Source organism: Gobio gobio (assembly GCF_949357685.1).
Source record: "Gobio gobio genome assembly, chromosome: 11".
In the NCBI taxonomy this organism is placed as follows: Eukaryota; Metazoa; Chordata; class Actinopteri; order Cypriniformes; family Gobionidae; genus Gobio; species Gobio gobio.
The window spans coordinates 13,819,045-13,845,856 of record NC_137104.1 but is presented as its reverse complement, the minus strand read 5'-3'; the positions used below and the strand labels follow the sequence as shown (position 1 = coordinate 13,845,856).

At 39.6% G+C, this 26,812-nt stretch overlaps 1 protein-coding gene across 1 annotated transcript in view; it reads right to left on the bottom strand.

Annotated features, from left to right (window-relative positions):
• The window catches only part of csmd2 (CUB and Sushi multiple domains 2), a gene marked incomplete at both ends in the record, with an annotated part of 367,659 nt that overhangs the window by 41,827 nt on the left and 299,020 nt on the right, over positions 1-26,812 (bottom strand). The window contains 14 exon segments of the mRNA XM_079829996.1: positions 338-451; positions 2,631-2,711; positions 3,144-3,289; positions 4,175-4,352; positions 7,197-7,385; positions 8,506-8,715; positions 9,184-9,300; positions 10,965-11,034; positions 11,896-12,014; positions 12,140-12,244; positions 13,127-13,223; positions 18,910-19,034; positions 20,753-20,956; positions 22,043-22,138. Coding sequence (XP_079686122.1) covers positions 338-451; positions 2,631-2,711; positions 3,144-3,289; positions 4,175-4,352; positions 7,197-7,385; positions 8,506-8,715; positions 9,184-9,300; positions 10,965-11,034; positions 11,896-12,014; positions 12,140-12,244; positions 13,127-13,223; positions 18,910-19,034; positions 20,753-20,956; positions 22,043-22,138 — 1,851 coding nt within the window.

The window sequence follows — 26,812 nt, the reverse complement described above, 5'->3', positions numbered from 1 at the left end:
TTACATAGAACTGTTTAGTATAGTCTGTTTAACGGTTTTAGATTTCTATCAGCATTTACTTTACTTGCATTATTCTATCATTGACTTTCTTCTTTCAAAAGCTCTCAAAGCTCTTTTTTTTGTCTGTACAATGAAAGTCAATGGGGTTCAATTGGAATTGAAGTCCAATTGGATTTGGTTTAGGCTTGTTAGGTGGTGATTTAGCTTGTGGACCAGCATTTTCATGGCAAAACTCAAACAGATTGGTCTTTATCGTCAATCTGGCTGACTAAGAGACTTGGTTAGGCTATAGAAAAGGACCAAAACACTGCATATGCTGGTGTCTGAAATAGCTTACTATCACATGAAGGTGGAGGTCCTTGAAACTCAAGATGAGTCCCCAGGCGACAGGTTTGAATGCTGTTCCCATTTAGGTGATATCCTGGCAAACATCTGTAGCGCACTATATCACCTGTGGAAAGAGAGGGAGAGAACAGATGAACGCAAATTCATCATTGCTTTATCAATTGTCTTTCAGATGCACGTCACTTTCTGTAATATTATGGAGAACAAGGGATTTCTGAAATGCTCAGAACAACAGGAGCAACATCTGGCTGTTCCTGCCGTTGCCTCGCTCACAACTTGATGAAGGCCACGTCCCCTCACTGTCTCGCTTAATGGCTGACAGTGACGATAAAAGAATAATGGTAGAAGGAGAGAGTCAAACGGAGACTCGACGTGTCTGCGCTGCATTGCAGTGTAATTAAGGAAGCGCCACACCGCATGGTTTACATTCATAACACCCATCGGCTGCTACCTGAGGGCCGTTCAGATCTCTGAAGCAAATCTCCCTGTTGCCACACAAACATTCAGACACTCTGTGACTCAGCTAAGAGGAACAAAAACACCTAGTGGTTTAATAATGTAGCATTTAACTCACTTGAAATAATAGAAGAAGTTTGCAAAGAAAAAAAAAAGGCTTTACATTCTTTGAGATACATATTTAGGAATGTGTTTGTGGCTGTTACAATATGCCTTCATGGCCATCCAAACACAACGGCCTTATTTAAATCACCGAATTAAGCAAATTAATTGGATGTGTTGGATTATCAGTGATCAAAACAGTGATTCAGTGGTTCGTGCCAAAGATCATGACTGTTTTAACCCAGACAGAGGCTCTACAAACACGCTCCAATCCAGAGAGATCAAACAACCCTGCACCAACACATTTAGAACAATTAATATCAATGAATGCATTTTTTTTCTCCATGCCAGAAAAGCAGTGCATTGATTTAACAATGGATTTCAGAGGCGACAGAGGCTGGTGACTCCTCATTAGAGGACCAATGAAGTCATGATTGCTTTATTATTTATAAGTGTTTACTGTGGGCACTTGGAGGTGAAACCAACCGCTTTAATAGAGAATTCAAAAGATTTTTTAGGGGAAAAAAGTTCAAATTACTTGAATACAATCTAGAAAAAAAGAGAACCTATTAAAGATGGACAGCCAAAAATGTTGCTAAATTATAGTTTGAGTGCATTTTCCACAAGTTGGTATTCTATAGGGTCTTCATGTAAAGTCTGTAACATACTTTGGTTAAAATTCCTCAATGTTTGTGTAAAACAACACCCTTTTTACCTCCTCAAAAACAGCTCTGTTCACAGCAACCTGTTTCGGTGCATGTCTCTTTAAAAGATAATGAGCTACTGCTCACCCCACCCCTCTCTTCCGTGGGGCGTGTAGACACCTGAAGTGCTGCCTTGGCGGACAGTTTACAACTGGCTGAGGGAGGAAATTTGCTAATATGGGACAGTCCGTCAGCGGTCATGGGCGGAGCATGAGCAATATGACATCATATTGCTCAGAAAATTAAAACAGCTTGATTATTGAGAGTGTTTAGGCTTTTTGAGGATAAGAAAAAGGAGTGAATTGATTTGTATTGTTGTAGGATGGTTGTGTCCACACACTGCAAAGACACATTTATATGCAAACACCATATAAAAGTGAATTTTAAATCTGATGACCCCTTTAAGGTTTTATGAGAGACGGAGTTTCACACAGAGACTGGCTAGTATATAAGCTGCTAGGAATATGCTAGGAAAAACAGCTAAATATTAAAGCAAAAAATGTCCTAGCTAGGAAAGAAATATTCAGGGCAGCTACATTTTCTACAATTCACCTGCTATAGGACAATGTGGCAAAAATGTATATAAAGGTTTATACTTAAACCTTAATAGCTTCTATCTGGCCTCCCCACGATTTTTTTGCACAAAATGTTCAACCTATGTTCTAGCACCAAGCACAATAAAAATTCAGCCTCTGTTTTAAATTCTGGCAATGAGTCAGCATATCAGCACGGCCCTATGGGACTGGTAGCCCTGGCATCTGAGCGGTTTTCTCTCCTCAAAGTGAGTTCTCGAGGGGTGTTAGCGGTGGGGGTGGGGGGTGGAGGAGGTGTGTGTGTGGCTGGCTCTGCTATTCTGGGAACATTATTAATGAGAGGTGCTCAAGCCTGAAAATGAACTGGCAGACTGCGTCTCTGCTCAAAATGTTCCACTTATACTGGGCCAGGCAGAGTCCACCAACACGAACACATACAAGCAGGCATACAAATCAGATTGTAAATGATGTAAAATCAATTCAAACTCACCTATCTTAAATTCTTTACTGGCCATCAGTATTTCTGCATTAGGAATGATGGGAGGTGGCAAACAAAACTGAAGTCTATAGGCTAGAAGAAAGAGAGACAGAGAGGAAAAGAGAACAGGTTCAGATATGTCATATTGCATTGGGGTATTCATTGCGAAGGTAAAGACAAAAAAGACAATTTCATGTGTGTTCAGGGTTTAGCTGAATAGCAAATGGCTAATGCTCCCATTAGCCCCTGCTAGATCCAAAGAGAATTGTCTACATTGAAAGCCATGCATTATATTGTAGTAGATGTTTGAGCAGTTCTTTTTTTTCAGAGGGCTTTTTAAAGCCCAAAATATACTTCACGTACTGTCAGTGTGGCGTAATTTTCATCATCAGGAGGGTCACAGCCCATATTTCCGTCTTGACTCCAAGTCAACCTACTCTGATCATGGCCTAGACTACAGCAATCAGGCAACTGCTATTGGGATGTATGGGAATACTAATGGTAGCTTTCTCTTGGACCAATTACCTTGGTAGTTGATCTTGAACAGTCCACCTTTCTCAGAATTGCTTCGGAAACGTATCAGAACTTGATTAGAAGTGCTGCTTGGTGGGTTGTTGGGCTCTCCCTCTGTAAACACTCCGAGTTTGCGAGCTGTTTCCTGAGGCCCGTCCCTGTTGAAGACACATCACGTCATTGCATTCTCAATGGGACAGAGAACACCACATGCCTTGTTGCCTGACGATGCACACTCAGATCAGAGAAACGTTTCTCTCAATATTGATTACTTTACTGATTTGAGGAACGATTCTACCCATAGTGATTACATCTCTGATTTCAGAGTCTCCTCTCACACTTGAGAGTGTTACGGTTCTTTCATGCTCAGTTCAGACTCAGCCTCTGTGTCAAGTCATTGTATAACCGAAGCCACCATCTACAAGGACATCACCTAGGGGGGTTACCTCCATCTTTACAATCCTCTAGTGGGGAGGGAACAACTTGGCACCAACCTAATCCCAGTTTTAACCATGACCATTCAGCTTTAAAACCATCTGTTTGTGGCCATCTGAGCTTGTGCTACAGATTATGTCCTGTCTTGTGTATTCAGAAAAGCATCTGGTTGGCTAAAGGGAGTGCTGGCTCACTGAACTGAGGCCAAGCTGTCTTGACTGAGCTTTTCTTGACTCTTCTGGTTATACTGTAGCTTTAGTTTGAGTTGAAGTGGATGAATCCTGCATGTAGGGGAGTAGATAATGCCTCAAGAAAAGTAGGGAACCAAAATATCAATGCTTCAGTCAATCCAAACAGAAATTTGAGATTCAATGAAGATTCAATGAATTTAGAGAAGACGTGCGATTAGTTTGCAACTTGTGTCCTAACATGTTTAAGCAGAACCCTGTGGCAGGGTTCAAAGTCCCTACCTGTACATACAGGCCTCGAGTGACTCAATAAAGAGGCTCATAAATTAGCCACCAGTCTGAAAATAAAAGTGATGAACAAAGAAAGAGAAAGTGACAAGTTGTAAAAGCATAATCATTACAGGAAGTTGGACAACTCACCAGACTGTGATGAAATCTTGGGGACCATGGACTTGCAAGAGAGTGAAATTAAGACGAATTCCCAGGCCTGGTGCCACTGTAATCAGCCAGCTGCAGTCCGCAGAAGTGGGGTAGTCCTCTGGGTAACCGGGGGAGAAGATAGTGCCATTGTCTGATGTAATGTTACCTCCACAGGGCACTAGAAGGCAAAAATTAAAATGTACAATTGGAAAAAATCCCCAATAAATTTGACCTTTAACAGTTTTTCTAGAACCTAAAGAAACACCATCACAGAAAGCAGAATTGGAAAGGGGCAGGGCGACATGGGTGAAAATCCCTTCTGGGTTCTAAAACACGACTCAGTCTTTCTCAGTAGTTCATTGTCTTTGTCCTACTCCATCTTAGAAATCCCTCTCGCAGGCAGTGCTTTGCATTTATATAGACGTGTCCATGTTTCCAATGATTCAAATGAGCCCCAGACATATGAAATCAAATCCCCTTCCTGCTCCTGCTGATCCCATGCTGCTGCTGCCCCCGAGTCAGAGGGGAAATAATCAATGCGATTCGGCTGACGAAATAAAGATAGGCCCACGACTTGTACGCACACATAAGGACAGTCATAATACACTCTCACTCTGACTGTACTCTCAGCGGTTTCTTGCACCGTCAAGGTCTCTCCGTCCCCACATCCCTCCCCACTCGTTCCCGCCCTCTCTATCCTTCTTCAATTCTTTCTGCAGTCTTTCCTCCTCCTTCATTTCCTCTCGTCTCCGATGGAATGCTGAGAGGGGTGCCTATGTTAATCCCCGGTGCCGTGTGTTCTCTCTCACCACCTTACTTGCTAAATGAAGTATCGATCACAGCATTGATTAAAAAAAAACATGCCACACTATCAAGCAGAAATGCATGGTGATGCTATCGATTGGGCAAAAAAGTTGAGTGGTGAGTGGGGATGGGAGGAATGTGGGGATGTGGTGAACTGAAAAGGAGGAGGGAGCTATAGATGGAGGACAGACCAAGTTGGCTGATATGGACAGGTGGGACAGTGGAAGAGAAAATCGATCAGCTTTTTAATGCCTGGGAGAGGAAATCTATGTACATGACACCCTGGGCATGAACTATTGGTGGCAGCATGTGTAGGTGAGAGCTAGGGCAGTACAGTTGTAAAGTACAAAGTTTGGGATTGGTAAGATTATTAAATGTTTTTTAAAAGATGTTTTCTCTTATGCTCACCAAGGCTGCATTTATTTGAAAAAAAACAACAACAACAACAACTACCACCCCCCCCCCCCCCCCCTTTCAGGATTTGTTGATATAAAGTTAATTTATCTGAAATAGAACGTTTTTGTAACATTATACACTATCGTTTAAAAGTTTGGGGTAAGAAAGATTTTTTTTGGGAAAAGAAATTAAATTTACTTGAGTACTTGATTTTACCTCAATTTAATTTAAAACTGCCAGAAAAGTGCATTACAGTGTAAAATGTAATTAGCCAGCTCTAATCATTCGTGACCGAGAAACATCTCATCCGTCACCAAAACAAAGTCTTCGACCTAAAGCAATGCACTATATAGTCTTTTACTATAGGTGAAGACTTTTCTATTTGGATAAAATTATAAACTACTGATTAAGGCAGCTTGAAGTGCATTAAAAATGTAAATCAGCTTTTAAGTTTCCACTAAAGAAACCAAGAATATGTTTTTATCCATCTATCTAGAGTCACATCTTTCGTCTTGACAGTGTGCATTTTACACAGCATGACAGCATCATTTTTCCCTTTTCACTCGGTCACAGCAGAGCTCTCGATTACTACAAATTCAATAACGCACACTGCAAGAGTGTTTTAACAAGGCCCAGGTTGATGCTAAGTTTTTCATTGTGTGAAGTATTGTAACACAGAGTTGTTGAATAATGTGTGTTTCTATTTGTGGATTCACCTGTGCAGCGATGCTGGGCAAAGCACCGGTGCCTGAGTAAAGTGGCGAGGCTGCAAATGCTATGTCAGCCCCTTGAGTACCTCCCTGGAGCATCTTTATTCCCACATGAGCATTCAGCATCCCGGTGCATATGCTACCTCATGACCCACTGCATAATTAACTCATTGAATCAACAGGAAAAAAATGAGCATGGGAATGTGGGTCAAGGATAAACTTGATTCGTTTCCCATCATTCCCTTGGAGGAGATGTTAGAAAGGAGCCATTGAGTCTAGAGGGATGGATCATTGGGATGCATTTATATGCAGTTGCCCTCTTTGACCCACATTTAAAGCTGGAGTGATAATGGGTATATCAAAGCTAGTAATTAAGTATACAGAATACATTATTTGCCAGGAGTTAAGTTCAAATATTTTTATAGTACTTGGTTTGTCATTTGTTCACTTGCATTGTATGAAACAGAGCTATATGAACATGCTGTAAAACCTCTCCATTTGTGTACTACGAGAAAAAAATCATACAGGTTTGGAATGATCAATAAATTATGTTAATTTGGGGGTGAACTACCCCTTTAAAACTTTTTTGGGAAAACTTTAGGGCCTTTATGTAGTATTTATGTAAGTATTTTTAATGCATTAATTATGTGTAATGCACGACATGAATAATTGTAACCACAGTAAGAATACAATTTAATAATTCTCATTTTAGCTATTCATTGTTACACCTTTAGCAAGAATAATGAATTAAAACACATGATAAACAACCAATTTTAGATGTAACAAGGAATCTACAAATATTATAATGCATTTCATCTATAAAAAAACAACAATGCATTATAATGTAAATTATGAAAAATTATGTATTATGATGTAAAATTATGTAAATTAAAAGTAAAGTGTTAAACAATTTTTTTTTAGCAATGTTACATTCCAATGTCTAACTTAGACAATGTATACCTACAAAATATAAATTATTTATCAGACAATATTTATTACACCTGACACATGAAACAAGGTTGGTTGCTAAATAAAAACCAAACCTCACACCAATGCAAATAGCCGTACCAGATGTTTACTTATGTGGGAGAGTAAATGGAGGGGGGTTGTACCTTCACATCGAGGAAACGGATGATCCCAATTGCGTGTAGTGCCATGTTGACAGGTAAGAATGGAGTGTCCCATCAGCTGATACCCAGGATAGCACTCAAAAGAGATGGACTGGCCCACATTATAACCAGCTCCAACCACCACACCATTGTGAAAGGGTTCAGGATCAGGACACTCCTGAAGTTCATAGGCTGGAAAAGAGAGGCATATTGCTACATGAAACATGGGGGAAGAATATGTATGATTAATATTTTAATCTGCAAGAAGATAGCAGAGCCCACGACAAGTGCATCTGTGACACCTCAAAAAAAAGGATTTGCATCTAAAAAATGATCGCTTGAGCTCCAAGCACCAATCCAAACCAAGTATTACATGTAAACCATATGCAGGGAATCAACTGATTGCTGAACACCAAAAAAGCATTGGGATTTGATTCAAAGCAAATGCAATCAAAGCTCTGGCAAATGACAGATGCTGTCATTTTATCATCTTCTCCTCAGATTTCAATTATGGCCGTCTGAACTTAATGGGAATGCAAACAAGTGAACAATGCCCATTGCAGGCAATGAAAGCACCAAAACACACTTGCATCACAACATCTCGTCCCTGAGTTAAGATGCGTTCCTTGTGTTTCTCCATTTTTCTGTCTATTTTCCTCAATTATGTCTTAAAGTCATTTCGAAGAGACGTTTTGAAATAAAAATTCATATGCATTTCTTTTCATTAGTTCTGTCTGAGTCTGGCGCCATTATGCGAAGTTTTGCCAAATTATTTTTCAAATCTCATAGACACAAAAGGAAATACGCTGAAGCTTTCAGACAGAATGACTATGACTAAAGAAATTGAATTATGTGGATCAGGGCATCTTCTATAACATAGCTCAGCAAAAGGCTATACTGCCGGATATAATGCTTGATTTATATGCTAATGTACACATAATTATGTAAATACTGATTTCACAAGTCATTTCAATACTGCAAACTGTCATTGCATTACAGTGTAAATTCTGATAGCATTCATGGATCCGTCTTAGAACAGGCCATTTCTATGACTATTTTGAATTCACTCATTGGACTCATATTCTATTTTGGATTTTATACCTGATGGATTGTATGCACAGCTTCACAGAGACCGGGCCACTGTCGTGTTTACTCGTTATCTTGACTGATTGTCTTGGCAAAGTATTGAACCTGACATTTAAATTGAGGTTCCTGAGAAAATACACACGCAAAGGCGCAACTGCAACAACAATACTAACTACAACAGAATGTGGAGTGAAATGGTCAACTTTCCTTTTTTTAGTTTCCTTACCCTGATAATCAAATCTGAAGCCAGGCTTATTCTGAGAGTGATCACTATGGAAATATACAGTGGTCTCATGGGAGGTGGTTAGAAGAGATGGTGGGATGTCCTGCCCACTGAATCTGCCAATCACTGTGCTGGTGTCAAAAGGTCCATTCCTAATTTCCAGGAAATCATGGTTGGCCTCAGTGGAATAGTTCAAGAACTGCACATGAGCCCCTGTTTGGGTGATAAAAATGTTATGTCAAAGTCCCAAGCCATCCCAGTCATCTTTATAACAGCAATTTATGCAGGCAATAGGCATACAAGAATAGCTCCTATCTACTTGAATGGAAAGACTGAAATCTCTAAAACAGTTCTAAACATATTTTAAATTAGCAAAACAATCAGTCGCTAAAAATGCTTGTCTTGCTAATGTGCATGCATGCTCAATGCTAAAAATGAAATAATGTTATTTGGTTCTTGTAATGAAAAGGTGGGAATTTGATTTCTATAACTGCTACAATGCAGACAAGATGTCTCCTATTCATTTTTCCATGAGTGCTCTGCCTCATCCTCATTATGTCTCTGGTGACATTCCCATAACAAACCAGTTAAATATAATGGTTAGAATCACCGGTTTTAGCCAATTCATCTTAAACTAGAACTCGTTCTTAAGAGCATCTGTTCATTCTGCTGTGTCCTCACCGTAACCGACTGGCAAGTAAATCCTCCAGGTGCAGTCACTGTTGCTAGGGTAGTTTCCTGGGAAACCAGGGCTGAGGATGGTGCCTTCCATCTCCTCTCTGATGCCCCCACACTGAGCTGAAAGGAAAAATAGTGGGGACAGTGTTAAAAACATTAATTTGCTGAAAACACATATTGCGATATAAATCAAACCTGATGTGCTCAAGGTTCAAGAACTTCTAAAGGCCAATAAAAACAACTGACAGCTGTCAGGTTATTATTAGAGAATGATATGAGGCAAGCAACAGGGTATTTCCACTCCTTTTGACTGGTGGGAATATAAATATGACTGCAAGTGAAAATTGCTGTCACTGACCTGCAAATGATAGTTGCTAAATATACAGTGGGATCCAAAAGTCTAAGAGCAATATATCCAATATATATAATATAAAATATATATATATACAATATCTAATTTATAAATGATATGTATTAAGTGACATACAAACATGGATTTTTAACATTTTAAACAAATAAATGTTAATCATGTCTGTAATATTATATATTTGTCGGTTATCAAATAGCTATATTCATAATTTGTGCTTTTAATGGTAGCAAGAAAATATGCAAACACGTAACTTTTCGCTCAAATTGTACATAGCATGAAAAATAAATCCCCATGGTGAAAGAGTATGTAAACATGCAATGCAATGTGACATCTACGACAGCCTGTGTGGGTTACAAGTCGATTGACGTTTCATGTTGCTTAGCAATGCCGTCTACCTTGTTCACTGACCCTGAAAGCTTTGTGCTGAATAAAGAAATGTAACACATTAGCTTTTCTATTGACATCATAAGGGAAACAAGTCTTTCATTTATTAAAAAGGCCAATTCACTTCCCAAAGCTATCAAAAGCCACTCGAGCACCTCTGTAGCCTTCAATCTTTTCATATCGGGGAAAATGTATGCTCTATCCCCTCCTCCTCTTGAGGCTTTGAATCTAAACTACTGATTGATTCAAATATCCCTCTGATTAAAGCCCTGGCTTTGGACTCAAAGAGACTCTATGGATGTGCTGAGAAGCGCTACAAAGCTTTAGATCCTGAATGGAGTCTATATAGAGTGGAGGGGTTAAAAATATGTTCTGTGCTGTTGAAAAAGCAGCAGGAATCAACAAACTGCTGATGACCATCCAAATAATGAATCATCTCAAGAGCTCAGCAAATCACAGGAGAAGATAGAGCTAATAATAGGGATCTAATCGAACGTTAGGTTTTTTTCCCCCAAGAAACGTGATGCTATTATGTCGATCATGTGAAGACTCTTGATCCTTGCTCTTTTCACTGCATTAGATAAATAAAAAAAACCAGAGCAGTTTCTAATGGAAGATTGCACAAGCACATTTGTCAAATTGGATCATGTTCAAAGTTAACGTGATGAACTACACACTCTTAGGACATCTGTGTGAACTTGAGGAGAACTGTCCACATACTTTCACAAAAAATGGGCTTGGGACAGCTGGATAAAAGTATAAAACTGCATAAATGGCTCAGAAAAGTTAGTTCTGTGAAACACTGTGGCATCATTTATTTGATAATTTGCTACCTAATGCAGTGAAGTTCATGCATTTTTAAATGTGGCTTAAGTGCCCGAGTACTTTTTAGGGCCGCTGTACCCACGGACACAAGTACTCGTGTAGTTCTGTACCATTTGGGACTCTGTGGTAGATCTGAACTCATAAATGTGCAGAAGTCGGGATTTAGAAAAGAAATAAATGAATAAAAGATGACAGAAGTTATTACCGATGCAGAGAGGAGGCGGATAGTTCCAGCGGCGCACAGGTCCTGGCATGCAAGAGATATGGGAGACTCCCTGCAAAGATAAAAAAAAATAAGAAATATTGTTTGTTTTTCAGTCTTTCCTTCATTCATTCAATATTCACTCTGGCCACACTCTGACTAGCACAGTTTGGACCATCATGACTTGGACTTTTTTTTTAGTTTTTAGTGGAGCGCACACTACAAAACTGAAGCTCACCGCCCTACTCATGTTTTAAGTCTCGACCTAGTCTGCAACAAAACCCTAGAATGTAAGTAAATCGTATTGGGGTTGTGTCTATCACAGTGTTCTTTTTGCATACAAATTTATGAGGAAAAGCTACTACTAAATCGCAGATGCTACAACAAACTGGCTTGAAATATAGCAGTTGATCAACATTCAACGTGGGGGCGAGGCATTGGCAAAACCATTAAACTGCTTCAGCCCCCATCTCGCCAACCAACAACTTATCCAAAAAAAATTGACTGCAAGGTCTTTTGAACCCATAACGTTGGCATTACTACCAGTATATAATTGTAAAAAGTCTGGATAGAAAAATAAGTAGGTTTCCCAGAAGAAAATGCTTCCAATTTTGCTTGTTGTTGATGTAAAATGTTCCCTCTCAGAATTTTGCACAATCATTTCTTTTGGTAGAAGCTAGACAAATTAGGTAGGTGCCAATAGGTTGTGTAACATGCTCATAGTCAAGACAAATCATGGTTTCCTCTGACCACACTGTGGTTTGAGCAGTGAATTATTGGCTAACGAGAGTGTTTCCAGGACATTTTTGGTACTTTGTACAATAAACCAATTTAGAACCATGTTGGGACGCGACTTAACAGCTTATGTAATATCAGTGACCCCTGCTGCATTGTGTCCATGGTTGTGTCCAACTTTTGGCAAGTTCACTCTTACCTGCAGAGTATATCCAGGGTCACACTGGAAGGACACCACATTATTCATCTGTAGTCTCTCGCCCACTTTGAAGCCATTCATGGGTATTACTGGCTCAGGACAGCTAGTGAGGGACACCGCTGTGAGAGAAAACGAGACAGTGAATCAAATAAAAAGAGGAATTAAGCTGAATGCAAAAGCTAGTTGAGTTTTTAGAGATGTGTGTGTAAGTCCAGATGCACAGGACTCGCAACAGATGTCCTACTCTTGTATTCCAGACGGAAACCGGCTGCAGAGACGCTGATGTCTGAGAAGAAGTGCAGGTAGAGCTGGTTGGAGGTGCTGTTTAGGAGGGCTGGGACTGTTGTACCTGTAGAATAAAGAAGTTGTTAGCATATTGTGATTATGTAGTTGAATCAGTGTGTCCTTGACATATTTTGGAATTGGAGCCAGGAATAACGTGGAGTTTTTTTTTAATGTAATCCACACACTGTTTTACATCGTGCACATCTTAAATGAGATGGGATTAAAACAAATTAGCAAACCAAATATCATAGCATTTATTTTCACCAGGTAAGTGTACAGACATTTCGGTTTCAAAACATTATGATGGGATATAAAACAACTGTCTGAATATCATCAGTTTTATATCTTCACATTTACATTGTGTTCTGTTGCATTCAAGCCAAGTGACATACAATAAAAATATACTTTTTTTCTTCAAGCATTCAATTCCAAAAGCCCAAAGCAGATGAGAATCGTTATGCATTCATTCGTCTGGAATTTATACAACTGTTTTAGTCGTATGGCTCAGTGTGTGTGGATCTGATTGACTCATTTGTCTTCACTCTGTACTCTGTTATTCATTTTAGGATGTATCATTCATTTATCTCTCTCTAGGGCACTTAACATTTGTGCCTGGTCTTTGTGCCAATAAAAGGGAAAAATCCACCTTCCCTACTGTGTAAGTAGCTTCTGCTTCCCATAATGCAACACAAATGCACAATAGCAACAATAAAGAATAGCTTTTATGATCTATAAACCGTTTCAAAAATGCAGTAACTCTTCTATACTTCATATTGTGGTCTAAAAATTGTTGCAAAACTACATTTCTTAACGAAGACAAAACAGTGCATTTCTCTCAGCCCTCCACTGAGGAATCTTCCAAGCATTCAAAGCAACAACAACAAGATTACTGTGACAATGTGTGTTTATGTAATGAACTGAGTTATAGAAGTATTACACAGCCCACCTGAGAAGCTCCCCAGCATGGTGTCAATGTTGTCACCCCCATCAAACACCTCGAGAGAGTCCCAGTTCTGCTCTGTCACAAAGCTAATCACCTGAATCTGAGAGAAAGGAGCAGAACAAAGGAAATAAAACCGCAGCTTTCTTCTTTGTGAGTATCAGTGGATTGTACTGAAAAATATTACAGGCACTTGGCTATCAGACATGATATGCTTTAAAGTTCGAGTCCTGTATACAGTCTAGAAAAGTTACAAGCATATGCCAAATAAAGATATCTAAATTTGATGTTACATAACGTTTCAAATGTCATCTTCAAATACGAGAGACATTCTTCTGCATTTGTTGTCTATGCCGTTCACACAGTTTTTCCAATGTTCAGCCCTATAAATATTTTGGTAGAGATTTATTTTTCCGCCGCAGCCTCAAACAAGCCTAGAAATTGGCTGGTCACAGTGGCATGACTGTGGCTATCGCTGGAAGATTGTCACATCTGATAGCCTTGCCGTCAAATGGCACATTTATTTGTGCTTGCTTCACATAGTGAATTGGAAATTTCATGAGAGGGAGGGGGTTAGTTCGATATCCAGACTTCATGAATGCTCTGTCTGACACAAAATGAAAACACACCATCAATCCACCCTATAGCATCAGTTAAGAGTTCTTCTACGCTTCTTTCCCAAACCCAGAGATAAAAGTAGTCTACACAGGTAATAAACCAGAAACAAAATTGTTCAGTGATCATATTTGGTGCTTTTTGGCATATTTTTAGACAGCATTTAGAATGCATTCAGCATTCACACAAGCATTTTAAATGATTGCATATAAGGGTATTTTTTTTTTTTTTTCAGTCCCACTTTAGATTAGGGTCCAATTCTCACTGTTAACTAACAATTAATTTTGACATTTGCCTCAATAATCTTCTAATTACTGCTTATTAATAGTTAGTTAGGTAGTTGTTATGTTTAGTATTGGGTAGGATTAAAGGGTTACTTCAGCAATTAGCGTAAAGCTTTGTATCAGTAGAAACCCGGTAGTATATTCAAATTATCGTACTTTCCACCCTCATGTCCCCCTGAGACGAGAGAATTATGCATTTTCTGGAAAAAATCCTCAGATGACGCAAATATTGTCATTTTGCATCATCAAACGATTTTTTGGCCAGAGGCTAGAGACTACAGCCAGTAGAAGGAGCTAGTTCCGCATGTTTTCAACCCGCCCATAGGGGGTGGGATCTCACTAACAGAATGTAAATGCGCACGGCCGATGCCGCTCGGCTCGGGCATTCATAACAGAGTGGTACGGAGCAAAGCGAGTGTTTCAACTTTTCAATGAATTCCTATGAAAGTTAAGCTTCCATAGGTATGAACTGAAAACGTGCCAGACCGGCCACTCTGCTCAGCTATTCGCTCTCGTGATGAATGAAATCTGACTCCTGCTGCGTTTGCGCCGTGACTTTCGTTCTGCTAACTCACACTTTATTGAAAAGACACATTCAGTTTTTAATTGTAGTGTCTGTTATCTAACTGAAATAAATTATTTTATTACTATGAAAATCAAAACAAAGGTGGGGGCGGTGTCATTGTGGGCAAGTGATAACCAGTAGCCGTGACTTTGGGAGTGGCCTTGTTGGGCAGCAAAGCAAGTGCATTCTGGGAGTTGTTGTCTTTCATCTGCATGAGACAAAAATACATTTTCTGTCTTTTCTCAGTCTATAAGTTAACAAATTCAAAAATAATTTCACATTTCTACTACATAAATGACCCAGTTTAAATAGACATTCATCTTCCCAGCGCTAAAGTACCCCTTTAAGGGATGTAGAATAAGGTCATTCAGAATTAAGGCATTAATATGTGCTTTCTAAGGGCCCTATCTTGCACCCAGCGCAATTGACTTTGTACACCGACGCATGTGTCATTCCTATTTTGCACCCGCGCAAAGCGCGCTTTTCCCTCCACAGAAGCACGTCGCTAAACTAGTGAATGCACTTGCGCTCCCTGGGCGGGTCAGCGCAAAAAAGGAGGCGTGTTCCGGCGCAAACAATCCCTGGTGCTATTTTGCTGTTCCATTAAACAATTGCGCCACTGACCAGAAAAAACCTAGTCTAAAGTCAGTGGCGCGTTGCGCGTTGTTCATTATGCTATTTTAAGGGCGCATGCTTGACCATAATGTATAGCGTGCACAACGCGCATACACTTTGCTCATGTAATCTACACAGATGCAACAGTTATTTTTGCAAATCATAAATTGTTACACTAAAAAATATATATATAATATATATAATAAAAAAATAGGCATAAATCTAGCTTACAAATGATTCAGGCTAATTGTAATAATTAAGGATAAGACCTGTTTGTCCAATAGTGGCAAGACATATATGTATATAAGGACATCTGACAAATTGGTTTGTCCGTCAAGAACCAGGAACAAAAATCGACTGAAAAACTGAAAAAACTGAAAGACTGAAAAAAAAAAAAGACTGTGAAATCACCTTTACCATAATGTACAACATTACAACTTCACTTCTCTGTCTTTCACTGCTCTTACAAGAACATCAGTCTCCTCGGCTGTGAACCGCTCCTGGCGTGCGCCTGGTAAATACGCCATAATAATAGCAATCCATAATGGAACTTGCGCACCTGCTTTTAAAGGGAATGTTGGATGACGCTCGGATTGGTTTATTCGCGTTACGCCCAAACCACACCTATGAATAATGAAGCTACTTCAGACCAACCCATTTTAGATTTGCGCCGGGCGCAAGAGCCATTTATTCCGCCGGGAAAATAGCAACAGCGCCGAGACCCGCCCACAAAGTTACTTGCGCTTCGCGTTTTGACACTTGCGTTTCAGATCGTTAAAATAGGGCCCTAAGTATTAATAAACAACCAATATCCTAATAATATGAATGTTAATAAGCAACTGGTTAATAGTGAGAATTGGACCCTAAAATAAAGTGTTTTTTCCGAGGTAATTTCAACTACTGTAAACAAGCACTTCATTATCAAAAACAAGTACAGCAAAAATCTTGTTTAGAAATAATCAAGGCATGTTTTCCACACTGCTCACTAAACCCAAAAAGAAGAATTTTTAAATCATTTTCATTTTTGTGCACTAAATTAGCAATGCATAGTAATAAACAGCAATATTTATCTACATACACTGAATAATATACAATTGAAATAAATACATTTTAAATGCATAAAAAGCTGTGTGGGGATATTCAATAAATATCGCCAAGCCTTACAACAGAGTCAAAGAAAATATGCACAATAAATTGTATAGGAATGTCTCTTAAATCTCCTCATCTGCACCTCTTTCCTTTCATACCCCTGCCTATTTCTATCACGTCTCTCTTACTTTTGGGGATGCTGTAATCATTTCTGCATGGTTCCAATTCTCCTATAGAGAGAAGTTTATGAATTGGGTTAAAGGCAATTAAGTAAGCGGTCCTGAACTCCTCCCATGATTCGGAGTTATATTTGATTACATTTGTATCCAACAGTGTGAGGCATGTCTGGAGAGCCGGGTGCGGATGCTACTTAGAGAAAAAAAAAAAAATCACTCGTATCTAATCGGCACTGCTCATCTTGCCTACTTTCACCATTCATAGCTGACTTTAATATGTTGTTACTCATAAGACATGTGAAGGAGACTTTTAATCTTGTATGGGTTACACTTTATTTTAAGGTGTCCGTGTTACAGTGTAACCATAAATAATTAAGTGCTGAATAATAATAATTAATTACTAACTTGCTGTAGGGTTAGGATTATAGTCTAGTAGCCAACCAGGTGAACCCGGAAATGTTGAGTACCCCAACGTTTTATTGCAGAAATGTAAAGTATGGGTCCCCACCATACAGAAACTGCTGGGTGCTAATTTGCATATGTTGAGCAATGTGTATAATTAGCATACTTAGCATTATTAGGGGGTGGTTTAGGGTTAGTTACATATAATTATGCACAATTTATAGTAATTACTATAGAACCTACATGTAACAGAACTGTTAAAGAGTTGGATTCTCATGCTAAACATGGTCAAAGTAAAAAAATAAATAGTTGGATGTATGATGAAGTATTTCTGTGCCAAATACACTCCTTCAGGGTTCGTATAAGTTTCGGAACGTTTTTTTTTTCAAGTATGGCCATGTATGACGCCATAAAGGGCAGATTTCCTTGTATGGGCACATCAACCAGAGTGAGAGCAAGAGCACGCCTATCAACGAGCTTCGTTCAGCGCTATCATTTAGGTTTTAGTCCACGAAATCAGCAATGTCATTAAGGTGTGTTTTTGGTTGTGAGGGAAAGATAAACTTGTTCAGCTTCCCAAACAACCCAGCGTTAAGGGAACAGTGGATGCTGTTTGTTTTTCCAGGGCAGAAACAGAGTTGTGCAAGTGTGTTTGTTTGTTCCCGACATTTCGATGATGAATGGTTTATAAACAAGGCCCAGTTCGGCGCTGGATTTGCAGATCGTTTGAAACTGAAAAATGCGGTGAGTGAAACTGCATCAAAGGTCTTTGTTTTGTTGGCATTCGGCACGTAAATGCATATAATGTAAACAACACAAAAGTACAGTGAATCAAAAGTTATCCAGGGATAATGATGGCGATGATGTATTGTGTATGTGTGTGCTCGTGACTCTTTAGCTCCGCCCACGGCACGCCTCCATGAGCTCCGCTGTTTTTTCGGAAAGAATCGGTGCAGCGTATCTGTTTTTTAAAAATTTGTTAAAACTAAAGCGGAGATATGAAGGATGCAATACTACTCTATAGGTACTCAAGATTAACACAAGATCGGCAGAAACTGTGTGTGTTATGTACCCTTTAAATTGTAATTTATTCCTGTGATTTATTCCCATCATTACTCCAGTCATCAGTGTCACAGCATCCTTCAGAAATCATTCTAATATGCTGATTTGGAGCTCAAGAAATCTTCAAAGATACAAAAGTTTTTTGTGGAAAGTATTATATAGTACCATTTAAAAGTTTGGGTCAAATAATAAAAAAACAATTCAGACACATTAAACTGATCAAAAGTGACAGTAAAGACATTTATAATGTTACAAAAGATTTCTATTTCAAATAAATGCTGTTCTTTTGAACAGCAAATGCTACAGGTATTCATTTTAGACCAGACATATATAATCTGGTCCTTAGAAAAGCCGGCAACCAAAGTATGTGCCAAATAATCTCAAAAAGCACTTTACAACCAGGTTGCAGAGGTGCCAAGAAGGTAATGCTCAATAGAGTTATGAAGTATGACTGGAGGAAATGATGGCTGTAAAGATACTGTTCAAAATCTGTCGATTATTACTGCCTTCTCCCTTAGAATCTAAACTTTTATGGTCTGCACTGAAATGAAAAATTGATATGGTTAAAAAAGTAACAGAGTTGAAGCATTGCAGACTTGTTAAACGCTCTTCCGTGACCACATTTAAAAGTGTCACGCTGCACAGCAAGTGATAACGGCATTATACAACTGAATTTACCCCTGAAAAATTCAGGCAATGCTAGAAAAATCACAGAAACAGAGATAAGTGTGTTGACTCGTTGCATATTTTGATACTTTGTCTCACCAGATAGTTTCTCGCAATAGCCCTGTGCTCTCAGAGAAGAACATTCATAACAGACTTCTTTCCAAAACATTCAAAAATATTACTTTTGAACGGTAGTGTATAAAAGTGGTTGTTATACTTTACAGCTCGTACATGTATAACAACAAAAAACTAACAAAACAAAAACGTAATAATGCTTGGTGTTCATAATGGGCTTATAAAAGGGGATAAGCGTACCTGGATTCCCATTCCCTCTGGCACGCTGATCTTCCATACGCAGCTCAGGCTGTTCAGGTAGGGCTCAGGATAGCCGGGGGACAGAATAGTGCCTATACGTTGGGTTAGATTCCCTCCGCATGGCACTGCAACACAGACAAAAGGAGAAAACGATGAAAGAGCAGGTACAGAAGGCAAAACACGCTAAACAGCCTACAGTATCGAAGGTTATTTCGTTTGTAATCTTCCAGGACACAACCTTCCTCCTTGTGCAGCTCCTGTGGTCAAGCATCTGGTAGCTGCAGTGAAGCGCACAGGTAAACAGCTGCACATAAGTGTGGATACCTGAGTGTGTACCCACAGAGTACCTGCGGCAACATCTGCCAAGTGTGCGCATTTGTGGATGTGTGACACGCCGGAGGCCATGACTGCTGGCCCACAGCTGTGTGCCGTTGCTTGTTAGGCACAGGGAGAGTTTGTTGGCGACAGCTCTCTCTCAAGAGGAGCAGGATTCGGAGTCTGTTTGCTCTGTTCCCCACCAGGAAAGCCACCAGAGCTGTGATGTGAATCTAACCGTGCTCATTGAGGAGGTAGGGACACAAGCAAATACGTGACACGTAAGCAACTGAAGTTCCCTTTCAGTCAGTACACTATGAGTTACATCAGTGACTGACGGAATGGGGGTTTCGTATTCCGTCAGTCACCGACGTAACGTCTCTGTTCCCTTCCTTCAGGGAACGAGGGTTACATATGTAACCGAGATGTTCCCTTTCAGTCAGTACACTATGAGTTACATCAGTGACTGACGGAATGGGGGTTTCGCATTCCGTCAGTCACCGACGTAACGTCTCCGTTCCCTTCCTTCAGCGAACGAGGGTTACATATGTAACCGAGATGTTCCCTTTCAGTCAGTACACTACGAGTTACATCAGTGACTGACGGAATGGGGGTTTCGTATTCCGTCAGTCACCGACGTAACGTCTCTGTTCCCTTCCTTCAGGGAACGAGGGTTACATATGTAACCGAGATGTTCCCTTTCAGTCAGTACACTATGAGTTACATCAGTGACTGACGGAATGGGGGTTTCGTATTCCGTCAGTCACCGACGTAACGTCTCTGTTCCCTTCCTTCAGGGAACGAGGGTTACATATGTAACCGAGATGTTCCCTTTCAGTCAGTACACTATGAGTTACATCAGTGACTGACGGAATGGGGGTTTCGCATTCCGTCAGTCACCGACGTAACGTCTCCGTTCCCTTCCTTCAGGGAACGAGGGTTACATATGTAACCGAGACGTTCCCTTTCAGTCAGTACACTACAAGTTACATCAGTGACTGACGGAATGGGGGTTTCGCATTCCGTCAGTCACAGACGTAACGTTTCCGTTCCCTTCCTTCAGCAAACGAGGGTTACATATGTAACCGAGACGTTCCCTTTCAGTCAGTACACTACGAGTTACATCAGTGACTGACGGAATGGGGATTTCGCATTTTATCAGTCACTGACGTAACGTCTTCGTTCCCTTCCTTCAAGGAACGAGGGTTACATATGTAACCGAGACGTTCCCTTTCAGTCAGTACACTACGAGTTACATCAGTGACTGACGGAATGGGGGTTTCGCATTCCGTCAGTCACCGACGTAACGTCTCCGTTCCCTTCCTTCAGGGAACGAGGGTTGCATACGTAACCGAGATGATACTTTAACAAAATCTTTTTTTTTTTTACTATTTCAGCAAATTTCCAAAGAAAACGGACAAAACTTGCTACCATTATATTGCCTTTAATCCAATTGATAAGATCGTAAAAGTTGAGGGAAGAGTGAGGTCTGCAAAAAATGCCTAGAAATATATGATAGGGCTCTTACCAATGCAGCTGGGTATGCTGCCGTTCCACTGGGCCAGAGCGTTGGGTACAGTCAGGCACTCGATGGCACTGGGCCCCTCCAGGACGTATCCTGCACTGCATTCAAAACTCACCATGGCTCCCACCGCAAAGTTGTTTCCCGTGCGTCTGCCGTGTCTGGGCTCCGGGACTGAGCTGCACTGAGTTGCGCTGGTCCTCGGGACAGCTAAAGCAAATAAATGCGCTATTGTTAGAAGAACTTCAGGATGTTACGGCACCTGCCAAGTGAGAAATGCTTTGCAATGCATTATACCTGCATGCACCAGATTGTTAGTGAAACTGGCACTTTAAGTTTGAACCACAGTAGGTACAGTGCATACAGCTGGTTGCAATTCCCCAGAACACCACTACTTTTAATACTTTCATACTTTCCATTAAAAACACGGCAGGAAACAAACAGGCGTATGAAAATACAATAATGCTGCTTTAGCTCCTAAAAACCACACTATCTATTATAGAGAAAGAGGTGAGCAGCTAAAGCACATTTTAAAAGGAGACCCCATGGCTGCTGAATAGGTACAGCACATTTACAGCATTGTTTATAATGTGTGTGAGTGTGTGTCTGAGAGAGAAGGAAAGACCATGGGCATATTGTTTAAATAATTCAGCACCCAATTCAGACGGCAGTGCCTCTCTCAATCAAAATAACATAACCACAAGTTATGATAGGAACATCCCACACACACAACATTTGAGCAGTTAATTGCAGGCTTGGGCACAATTCAGAATATGATATTTGGTTCCCTTTTCAATCAATGATTGAGAATTTCAGGATGTTGAATCAGTGCTGTTAACTAAAATAAAAAATAATGAACATTTACACAATTTAAATAAAATTAACATAAGTAAAAAAAAGAAAATAAAGAATATTAAAAACATTATTAAAAATTTTACATTTCATAAAATGATGTTCGGTTCCATTTTGAATTTTTTGGGGTAAACTAGATATATAAATAATTAAAATGCTAATTTCTATAGGTGAATTTTCAAATGTTGATATCTAAAAGCAGGTAAAAAAATGGGTAATTCATACTGAAAAATGACATTTCTTGAATGAAACCACTTCACTTCAATGGCAGTTAATTATTACATTTCAATTTAAGTTTATGTTCAGCTAAATTCTGTTACCTATTTGCTACATTAATTCAGGATTAGTCATTTAAAAGGCATTCTCAACTCAATTCTACATAGTTCACATCCCTGGTTAATATCCCTGGGATACAGAAAGAGAGATTGAAACTTTCAGCCTTACCTTGGTAGACCAGATGGAAACCTCTTGAGCTTGACTGACCCTTTGAAGAGAACCGGATAAGGATCTGGTTGGAGGTGGCTAGAGGCAAAGATTCACCTGAAAGTACAAACAAAGTGTCATGGCATTTGGCGACATTCTAAAACTAATGACATTTGATGCTATTGACCTGTGCCACAGAGGCCATATTTGTTTGAGAGCAGCAGTGGAGGTGAAGATTATGAATGAATAATGATTCTTGGTGTGTTCATCACACTAAGCTATCAGATGACTTCAGAAGACATGGAATACAGTGCATGAGTTGTATAGATGTGGTCACTCTGAAATGCTGCTTTACAGAATATGGCCTGGTTTCACAGACAGTGCTTAGATTAAGCCAGGATCAGGCCTTAGTTCAATTAGGACATTTAAGAAATCCAGTAATGTTAGAAAAAAACATTACTGGTGTGCATCTTGAGACAAAACAATGGCACTGACATATTTTAAGATAGAAGTTAAAACAGCTCAAACAGGCATTTTAGTCTGGGACTAGGTTTAAGCCTTGTCTGTGAAGCCGGGGGACATTTTTTTAAAAAGACATACACATTGTAAAGTTCCAGGAGTCAAAACTGAATTGAAATAAGGGAGTGAATCCCCTTAATTATCGATCTCTTGCAGCCATAACAACATTCTGGCATCTTGTGTGTTTGGTATCAATTCTTTTTGACCAAACTTAAGGCACAATATGTAAGATTTTTGGATTCAAATATCCAAAAACCACTAGAACAATGTTATATATTTTGTTAAACTGTGTACTTACATTATCCCAAATGTTTCCAAGAATGTTTAAATCCAGAGAAATAAGCAATTTTAAGCAGGGCCGTGTCTGTGCGTCGCCTAATAATGACGTCATAACCGCGTTACCCTTGATTTCGGGTTTTATTTAGTAGAAACCATGGAAAAAACCAAAGACACTTATAGATCTCAACTCATTTAGTCTTAATGTTTAAATCTCGTTTTCTTGATTTACCGCGAGTACCATGTTTTACCATGTCTAAAATCAGTCTAGCTTACTTCAATGCGCAACAAGTGTCTCACAGTAGCGGCAGAGCGAATGCACAGAGTAGCATTATAACATAACTTTCATCACATTCAAATGTATCTAATATGATAAAACAGGGCTGCGTTACCCCAGATACACATGAGCAGAAGAAGCGGAAGCATTCGTCTGCTGCATAATAAAAGCTCCACTGCTCTCGAGCCGCGTGTCACGCTCATCCCTCGGCCTCATTCCACGCCAACCGCTTTCAGCCCCACCCTGCTTCATACTGCAGTAACATTAATAAATCTTTAATACATTAGCTCATCATGAATATGATTTCTGCCCGAGACCCGTCGTATTCTTTTCCACCGGGTGAAGAAAACAACTCCCATGATTCTGCGAAATCAAGGCGTCATATCAAGCTACGCCTTTGTTTTGAATAAGTGACCTCTAGCAGCAAAAATGACATATAGTGTCTTTAATATTACAGTAACAAAATACTTGTTCTGCCAATTTAACTAAAGCTCCGCGACAGAGGCACAGTGTTTTGTTTATGCTTGCAAGGCTCCTTCACAGAGCACGCTCTTGCAGTGTTGCCATTTCCACTTATAAGAGCTTTTGGGCTTGTTCTTTGAGCTTGGCTCTTAAAGCGATCAAGTTTATGGAGCTATTAAAGTAGGCAGATGAGGGTCGTGATATTACGGTCTTATTTTCAAAATAAAGCATTTGATTTTATTTCAGTTCATTATGGGCTTGTTCTTGTTCGCTGTTTTTCTTTTTTTAGCAGGATCTGGCAACACAAATAAGGCTCGTACTTCTTTCCTTGTGATTTCTTGAACTGCACACATACAGAAGAGAGACACGTCCCTGATGTGCTTTTAAATATGTCATCAACAACTAGTTATACAGTTTGGTTCCGTACACACTGTGTAGAATTTTTGTAAATGCGGTTGTCAGTCACTACCTGCATTTTTCGTGGAGTTGTAGTAGTTGTATAATGCAGTTGTCACTCTCATAAATTACTGAACTGTGCTTGTACAGAACTGGACTAAGCACTAAAAAGGTTAACTGACAACCGAATTTAAATGCAGTGTGTAAGTGGCCTTTATAAACTCTAATAACTAACAGCATTCAAGGTTTGGAACAACATGAGGGTACGTAAATAATGACAGCATTTTCATTTGTGGTGAACTTTAAGAAGATGCAATTGCCATAACACTGACATTTAACATACACATGTATTTGTCTGTCCATCAGTTTGGAATTATTTTATTTTCACATTTTGCATGTTCCCAAGCCCAGGTCTATTAATAATCCCAATTTCAAAAAGCATCCTTCTCTGCATTGCTCATTATTAGTGCTTTCTGTGCTGTGGTGTGGGGGCTGAGGCTTTGAATCTACCCACAGCTCCCCGAGGGCCAGTCGAGCTACACAGGGGTTAGCAGAGAGCAGGTTCGGTGTTGACAAATTCGTGCAGTGGCCAGAGAAGATGAAACTGCACAACACTCACGTTCATGTTGGGATCGACCAATGCTCCTGCTCATGCCTTTGGCATGCTGGGATGTTATTAGAACCAGCCTCCGTGGGCAGCCGACAGAGTGACAGCTACAGTAATAATCCGGTGGAGGCAGAGGTGTGGGGAAACCCTGACCGCTGATTTATTCACACCTGCTGTTTGTTCTGATGGCCACATTATTCTGCAATGCTGCTCGGAAACTGTTTGGCCTGTGTCGCCCCACACCACACCACAAATCAGTTGTGGGAAACCTGGATGGTGACCACAGATTCACCTCGACAGGATGGGTTATGTAATGTAATGTAATATTCAAGGTTGTTGTGGAGTGACCTGACGTGGCCCAACACCATCCTGTCAGGATTCCAGAAGACTGAGGATCACAGTGTCGAATCTGATGACTTGACAGAGGTGAACTTGCTGGTTTGTCTACCTCCGAATTTGGCTGACATGAAGGAGGAAGAATTTAAAGGGAGGTCTAATGCTATTTCATGCATTCTTATTTACACTGTTAAATAGCCAACATTAAAAAAAAATAATTGACGTATGTATGGTATGACGGAGTATTTCTGTGCCAAATACACTTCTTGTGTTTTTTTTTCCGAATATGGACCTGTATGACGTCCATCAACGAGCTTCATTTGGGTTACGGGAGCCGTCGGCAGTGCTGTCATTTAGTTTTTTGACCACAAAATCAACAATGTCACATGTTTTTGGTTGTGAGGGAAAGATACAGCTTCCCAAGTAACGCACGTTAAGGAATCAGTGGATGCAGTTTGTTTCTCCGGAGCAGCAAATGAGTTGTGCAGTGTGTTTGTTTGTTCCCTGTCATGAGTCGTAACCGCAGGCGGTGAGTGAAACTGCATCAAATGTCTGTGTTTTGTTGGCAATCGGCACGCAAGTGCATATAATGTCAACAACACAAACGTGTAGTGAATCGAAAGTTATCCAGGGAAAATGCGATGATGTATTGTGTGTGTGACAAGTGACTGTTTTCGGAAAAAAACGGTACAGCGTATTTGTCTTTTATAAATATGACAAAACTAAAGACTCTTCGGAGATATGAAGGATGCAATACTAAGTACTCAAGATTAACACGAGATTGGCAGAAACTGTGTGTGTTATGTATCCTTTAAGGAATTTCAAATGCTCAAATGCTTACATTGTTTAAAATTAGTACCAGTAGCATAATGGTGCATTCAAATCACGTCAAAAGATAATTTTTAAGAGCTGAATGCACATACATACAACATAAATACACATGGGAAGCTTGGGATTTTCTTGCCCCAATCCCCAATCTTTGGGGAGTTTCATTGAGAAACATGGCAAATACCACAATATTTATAGGTATTTAGCAGTGACCTAGTCAGGCTTTTTTTATTTACAACAAATAGACAGTAACGCTTAATTTTGCCCCTTTTGAACTTTCTGTTGACTGTAAGTAACTTTGAAACTACATGTCAACATATTCTAACCCTACCAGTCTACTAATACTCTACTAACACTCTAATGAGAGTTACTAGACATGTAGGTGCAACGTTACTTTCAACAGAATGTGTTAAAGTGAAACCAAATAAGCTAATTCCCTGCACAAAATATAATGGTAGTGTAATATAACAATATCATATGTAACGATAAACTGTACAGTGGCTTCATAAATTAATTAAAAACATTAAAAAGCAAAACACGATGCACATTCTTTGCTCTTCATTTTCTGCAAGTAGATTTTAAACCTTGCTTTATTTTTGTGTAGTTAAAGAAGGTACACCGCCATCTTGCTCCGAAGAAAGTGACATCAGTGCACCTGACGTCGTAAACATGACTTGCCACTTAGTAAATATGGACTTCCCAGGAGGACTTGAACGCACCACAATTTGTGTTTTATTTTCTATTTAGGCCTACAATTTTTCTTGTTTAGTCCCCATTGAAAATTAAGGATTAGGGTAACACTTTATTTTAGGGTTCAGTTCTCGCTATTAACTAGTTGCTTATTAGCATGCACATTACTAGGATATTGGTTGTTTATTGTTACTTATAAAGAACATATTAATGCCGTATTCTGCATGACCTTATTCTACATCCATTTATCCTAGCCAATACCTAAACTTAAATGCTACAAAAACTACTTTACTAACTATTAATAGTTGTAAATTAGGAGTTTATTGAGGCAAGAGTCATAGTGAATATGTGTTACCATACTAAAGTGTTACCTGGATTGGTTGTGGAGTAATGGGAACAA